At 44.8% G+C, this 6,707-nt stretch overlaps 2 protein-coding genes across 2 annotated transcripts in view; one reads left to right on the forward strand and one right to left on the reverse strand.

Moving 5' to 3' along the window:
- NDUFS1 (NADH:ubiquinone oxidoreductase core subunit S1) overlaps positions 1-233 on the reverse strand; it is a 15,591-nt gene extending 15,358 nt beyond the window's left edge. Inside the window, exon 1 of the mRNA XM_009284630.2 lies at positions 74-233. The gene's annotated coding sequence lies outside the window, so the exon portion shown is untranslated. The remainder of the gene's footprint in view (positions 1-73) is intronic.
- A 240-nt stretch (positions 234-473) lies between these two features.
- Positions 474-4,926, forward strand: EEF1B2 (eukaryotic translation elongation factor 1 beta 2). The gene is made up of 6 exons (XM_009284631.1): positions 474-646; positions 1,064-1,186; positions 2,576-2,699; positions 3,080-3,146; positions 3,792-3,917; positions 4,736-4,926. Exons 1-6 carry the CDS (start codon positions 567-569, stop codon positions 4,888-4,890), a joined length of 675 nt encoding a protein of 224 aa, XP_009282906.1. The 5' UTR covers positions 474-566; the 3' UTR covers positions 4,891-4,926.
- The last annotated feature ends 1,781 nt before the right edge of the window (positions 4,927-6,707 follow it).

A 6,707-nucleotide genomic window follows, 5' to 3' on the forward strand; every position in this document is an offset into this window, starting at 1 on the left:
AGAGCCTCCTTCGGCTATCTCAGCGACGTGTGTCGCTTTCTGACGCGCGCATTCGGCAATCTTCGGAACTAACCGCTTCGGGGATTTCCGTCAGATTATCGGCGAACGATGGAACTCGGCAGTTTCCGCCGTTCTCCCAGAGCCTTCTCGGCCACCGTCAGACACGCCACCCTCGGCAATTTCCGTCTCCTTCCGCTTCTTTCTTCGGCCAACTCCGGCAACTTCCGCTGATGCCTGCGAGGGGGGGGAGGGGGGAGGTGTACAGGGAATGCTGCGGTCCCCTCGTAACACTTGAAAGCTTCCTGGGCTTTATCACTGACTTCACGTTTATTACCCCGATCCTTCCCGCACCTCTGACGCCCTGCCCGCTGCACGCCCTGCGTTGGAGCAGCCAACCCGCGAGGAACTACTTCGCGGTTCATTCTTGTGGAGGGATATATGTGCGTGCAAAGTTGCGGAGGGATATCGGCTGGTATATAAAGGCGGCGCAGGGGCTGCTGGGCCTCTTTGCGCGGCGGTCGGGCTGAGGGTGCGGGCGGGAGTGTGTGTGCCGCGGCGTTGCCGTTATGGGCTTCGGGGACCTTAAGTCCGCCGCTGGCCTGCGGGTCCTCAATGACTTTCTGGCTGACAGGAGCTATATCGAGGGGTGAGAGGCGGCTGGGGGAGTGCTGGGGCTCGGTGGAGTGGGCCCGGGCCGGGCCGCGGTGAGGCCCGCTGGCCTGACGGGAACTAGCGAGGGGGGGCGGGGGGCCGTGCCGGCGCTGGGGGGCGGGGGCCTTTAGTCAGGCGTGACTTTCAGTCCCTGGCAGCTGCTGCCGCAAGGCCGCTATGGGAGGCGCAGCGCCGGAGCCGGCCGAGCTCGTGGGCCGCTACAGCGCGCCCGGGGTGCCGAGCCCGCCTGGCTTCTCGCGCTTCTGCGGTGCTCTCCGCTGGGCTTAGCAGCAGCCTGGCGGACGGACCGAGCTGCTGCTGCGGCGCGGTCGTCTCTGTGCTTGGCGGCTGCCGTTTCACATCCTCCTGCGTGCACCGAGGAAGGGGGTTAACTTCGGCTTATTCTCCACAGGTACGTCCCTTCTCAGGCTGATATAGCAGTCTTTGAAGCAATCGCTGCCCCACCTCCTGCAGACTTTTTTCATGCTCTTCGGTGGTACAATCATATTAAGTCGTACGAAAAGCAAAAGGCAAGGTATGGTTAAACTGCAAAGCTGGAATACGTGTGCGAACTGGCCTACGAAGTGTTGCATTTGTTTTTTCGAGTTTGAACAAAACGGTGTTTTTTCACTGGTACCACGTGGCTTTTTGTGTTGTCATTGGAACTGGAACAGCACTAGAAGCGGAACAGACTTTTTCTGTCAGTACGTTACACTTCTCAGAGTTTAGGCAACCTGATTCTGTCTCAGTTGCTGAGATTTCTGCTAAAGCTTCTAAGAAAGGCTCGAGTTTTGTTGCTGCCACTTGCACAGATAACTATGCTGAAAGCTGGAAATTACTTACCAGTAATCGACCCCATAAAGGCAACACCAAAATGGATTAGAAAGTATTACAGGAGTCTTTAAAGATAAATATACAGTACGTAGATGATAAATAAGGAAAGTGGCTCGCTCAGGTTTTTAGTCCTGGAAGATAAAGCAAAATCAATGATTTGCAATGCAGAAGCACATATAAAGAAGGGGAAATATGAAAGCAAATGTTATCTTCTTTCTCTTTTAGTGATTTTAGTGTTCATGAAAGGTGCTGTATTGACATCCATGGAGACTGCAGGCCTCTCTAAAAAGGTACAGCATAGGTAGTGTCAGTACTGCTACACTGCCTCCTCTATGTGCCTCAGTCCTGTTCAGAGGGAACTCTTGCAAAGTTGGGTGGCTCAGTCACCAGCCCGTTTGGGAAGCTCTTATAATGCTAAAGGGGACTGAGATTATAAAGTTGCTTCACAAAGTCCACTCTGTGGAAACTACGTCTAGTTCCTGAAAACTAAAGCGAGTCTTAGGACTCTCGTAACAGCAGTTCACGGTAACAGTAGAACTACGAGCTTGTTCTAAGACTACAGAACTGTATGAGCTATAGGAGAAGACTAATTCAGGGGGGTCCGGTCCCTTGCGTGCTGTTGAGAGCTAGCTTTCAGAGCAAAGCATTCGCTGAAACTTCCAAAATCACAGGATCAGTTACCTTGCAACAACGTGTTGTCTGTTGCTATTAGTTTTTAAACAAACGAAAATATTTTTAGGGAAGCATGAGAAGTTGATAACTCTTCCTACGCAGAATACAATGCAGATAAATGATTCCAATAAGAAAGCTTTTTCTAGCCATATACCTAGGTGGAGCAGCAATGTTGGGCAGGATCGTGTCAGCTTAGATGAACAATCTTTGAATATGGGATTTGCTGTAGTCTCAACTAGCATGTCGGGAGCATTGAGGATTGTCTTTGGGGAGGTTCTGTTTTCAAGTAGCAGAATTAGATACTTCGTAAAAATGCTGTGCTAAAAAACCTATGAATGGGCTTGTAGGTACATTGACAAATCAGCAGTATTTGTATTGATATTTGAGTAGGTTCCTGATACCTGCCATTTTCTTTCAGCTTGCCAGGAGTAAAGAAGGCTTTGGGGAAATACGGCCCTGCTGATGTTGAGGACACAACAGGTGCAGCCACAGATAGCAAAGATGATGATGACATTGACCTTTTTGGATCTGACGATGAGGAGGTACTTGGGACCTTTTTGTATTGTATTTGGGTTTTTTAGAAATACCCAGGTATGCAGATTTTTGCCTTAACTAGTTTAAGTTACTTAAATTTGTGACCTTGATATCAGATCCTACTTGGAATTCTCAAATTCAGCTGTCTTTGCAGAACAGAAAAGCTTGGAAGGTAAAAACTCTAGAGTTAGAAAGGAATGTGTTGCAATGGGGTGAACTGTCTACTTTAACTTCGACTGGTTACATGATGAATAAAACAAAAAATCACCATCTTTCGGCTGACAGTTGTGATGATTTGTTTTTGCCTGAGTACATGCCAGTCAATTTGGTAATGCTTTAAAGATGCAGGGTTTTGGTGCTTCTCTGTAACTTTAGATTTCTCTTTCAGGAAAGTGAAGAAGCAAAGAAACTGAGGGAAGAACGTCTGGCCCAATATGAATCAAAGAAGTCCAAAAGTATGTCTACCAAGAACTTACTAATCTTTTATGCTTGGGTTAATTTTCATGCATTTGAACAGGATGGCTAGAAGCGCCAATTCACTGTAATAGGTAAACTTGACAGGAATGAGATGGGAGTAACGCGCTTCACTTGAGTTGCCTGGGAGCTTAGCCTTTCCCATAGCAAATGAGAACCTTAACATAGTTTTTTGTCCTGTTTAATACGCTCTTCTTTGTCTTACCCAGAGGTAAAAGTTTAGAGAAAAGGCTGCAATATGCAAGTCCCTCCACAGCTACTGGTCTGGAACTGTTCAGAACTGTAGCAGTTGCAGTATTCCCTCTGTGGAAAATAAACTGTTACACGGCATTAAGCTCCTTCTCAGATCCTCTGAAAAGGACTTCCTATGTAACAAACAATGTTAGCTGCTTAATCTGTGTTTTCTTCTGAGACTATTTCAAGAACATATGTGTCTACATCTTGAACATTGGGATATGCATAGCTTAAATACTTTCGAAATGTATGTTGGTACAAGAGGCCTGTCACAGCTATGTGAGGAGGTTCTTGTTCATGAAATTGGAAAAGTTCTTGTAAAGCTAGTTTGCAAGCATATTCATGAATTTTTGAAAATATCTCAGCTTTTAATGGTGATTTTCTTCCCCTAGAACCAGCTGTTGTTGCCAAATCATCAATCTTGCTTGATGTGAAACCTTGGGATGATGAGACGGACATGGCCAAACTAGAGGAGTGTGTTCGAAGCATTCAGGCAGATGGCTTGGTCTGGGGATCTTGTAAGTAGGAGAAAATTTCAAAGCAGGGAGAGGGGAGATAGTGCAGTCTCTTAAGGTAGTGCATGAATAGGTAGACTTGCGGTCACTGTTTGCTGATGCTTGAAAATGTGGGTAGCTAAAACAGTGCAGGAATTGCAATATTACAGTAATTAAGTAATCTTGAAATAGTCAAAAAGGTGTGTTAGTGCAGCGGCCAGGTTAAGATTCAAATACAGGTTTTAAAAGCTTTAAAACTTTGGCTTTGCTATCCAGTGTCTCCCTGTACAGTTCCTGAAAGAATCATAGAATCATTAAGGTTGGAAAAGACCTCTAAGATCATCGAGTCCAACCATCAACCCAACACCCCCATGCCCACTAAACCATGTCCCTAAGCGCCTCATCTACATGTCTTTTTAAATACTTCCAGGGATGGGGACTCAACCACTTCCCTGGGCAGCCTGTTCCAATGTTTAACCACTCTTTCAGTAAAGACATTTTTCCTCACGTCCAATCTAAACCTCCCCTGCCGCAACTTGAGGCCATTTCCTCTCGTCCTATTGCTAGTTACTTGGGAGAAGGTAATGATGCAGCAAGGAAACACCCATACACCCACATCACTGGTTTGGGGGGGGGGAACCCACAAAAACAAACCCTTTCGACCACCTTGTAATGAATGCTGTGTTGTTGATTAGGCAGTTTATAATACGGAACAAATTATGGGGTTTATGTGTTCCTGCAGACTATTTTGGTCAGTTCAATCTTAGATTTGCATTTTTACGCGATTCTACCAATCAAGGAGTACTAAATGCTTTTTTCTTTTTTTTCTTTTTTTTTTTTAGCCAAGCTAGTACCGGTTGGCTATGGTATCAAAAAGCTTCAGATCCAGTGCGTTGTTGAAGATGATAAAGTTGGAACAGATATGCTGGAAGAGAGAATAACAGCTTTTGAAGATTATGTACAATCAATGGATGTAGCTGCTTTCAATAAGATTTAAGACTTGATATATCTAGAATAAATGTAATTGCAAAAATTGGGCTGTGTCTGTAGTTACTTCAAAATCATGGTGTAATCCAACTCATAAATGTAAAATTTGGTTGATGGGTAAGGCAGAAGCTAAAACGAATTTCAAGGTTGCTCTAACACCCTACTGTAGTACTCAAGAGCTTAAGCAGAGAAAATGGAAAATTTACGTGTACCATCAATCCAGATTTAACGTTTACATGGCTTTAAAAATCTGAAATGCTGTCTGCTCCATTTTGGAGGAAGTTGCATCTCTGGAAATTTCTGTAATTTCTCTGGAAGGAGGGATGGCTTTAAGGGAAAAGCACAGGGCTCAGGCAAAGTGCAAATAACTTTTTTTTAGCAGTCAAACAGTAGTATAAGTTCCTTTTGTTTAATAAGGGTGGTGACTAACCAAATACATCATGGCTTTTGTTGAAAGCTAAAATTCTGCTGTCACTGAGGGAGTGGAGATGAAGGTAAGTTAGAAGCAACACGGGGGACTGCAATGCATGAGAGACGGCAAGGCATATAGCGAAACAGACCTTTTATCTGGCCTGAGACTACCATGGTGTCTTCTCATCCCCTGTGGTGTGGACTTGGAGTGCTTTTCCTCCGAGGTGTGAAAACGTCTGCAGTGAAACTACTTCAAGTTTCGCATCTTTTCCGGGGCTGCTTAATTAGCGCAGCAAACAATGGTGCTGATAAAAGCTCCTGCTTTCATGTTCTAAGGTCCTTGCGCGTCCTGCACCTTAACAGCCTGGGCAGGCATTGGTTAGCCCGGGGAAGGCGACTAGGGGGCAGCATGCGCCTTCCACAAGCACTCTCGGGCACCAGCTGTCCGACCCCCCAGCGTGGACGTCTGAGGAGTAATGGGGTGCGGTCACCACAGGCTACAGCTAATGCAGGTGGATAATTCACTTGCGTAATAAACTTGAAGCATGCACCAGGCTAAAAACAACAAAAAAAGGCGTTCAATTAAAATGCAAAGATAAAGCAGCATAATTAATGACCGTTTGAGCTGCTTACTTGGCTCCAGATCGGTTTCTAGATCGATTTTGACATTTTTTTAAAGACTGAAGAACCTATCGGAACTAAATTGTTTTCCAAAAACTATCCATAGGAATGATACAAATGTAAAAGCTGTCAAAGTTGCAAAGCTTCCAGACAAATTCACATTTCCAGGCCTTCTGTTGGCCTGAGGTGATAGAGAATTTATTGTGACCATGAAATGGTGGAAGCCTTTTATGTGCCACGTTGGTCACCCTGAGATGAAGGTGCTTGGTGCCGAAGCCTGACAGCAGCAGCTAAAATAACTCTTTTTGTTCTTCTTTCACAGAGCATCTCTGTGCGGTTATCATCTGGCACAGCAGGTCCTGTTTCTCTCTGTTTAAAGGTCTGCCAACTTCAGATTATGTAAGAAAGAGCTTTGTTTTATAATTTGTCCAAAAAAAAATCTGCCTGACAGAGGTTTAAAGCATGATGAAAGAATTGAAAGTAAGTATAATTACAGGCTTCATTCCCACCTTCCATAAACTTAACTCCTACAGGACTAGCTTCATCCCGTGTGTAATTAATGCACAGTACCCTTTCTGTGGCAATTCTCTAGCTGTCACTTCTGCTAAATCATGTAGCTTAGTTCTAGCAATTCTGTCATGGTGCTGTTAAAAGAAAGAAATCAGCAAATGCTACATCAGAAAAAAATGAAATAAAAATTCTGACACAAAAATATAATTTTTATTATCCTTGGCCATCACTGTTTCTGACCTCCCATTCAGTGTGCTTCTTGCCTTTAAACTCTTTCCTTGACCT

The sequence above is a fragment of the Aptenodytes forsteri genome, unplaced genomic scaffold, assembly GCF_000699145.1.
Source record: "Aptenodytes forsteri isolate BGI_AS27 unplaced genomic scaffold, ASM69914v1 Scaffold183, whole genome shotgun sequence".
Taxonomy (NCBI): Eukaryota; Metazoa; Chordata; class Aves; order Sphenisciformes; family Spheniscidae; genus Aptenodytes; species Aptenodytes forsteri.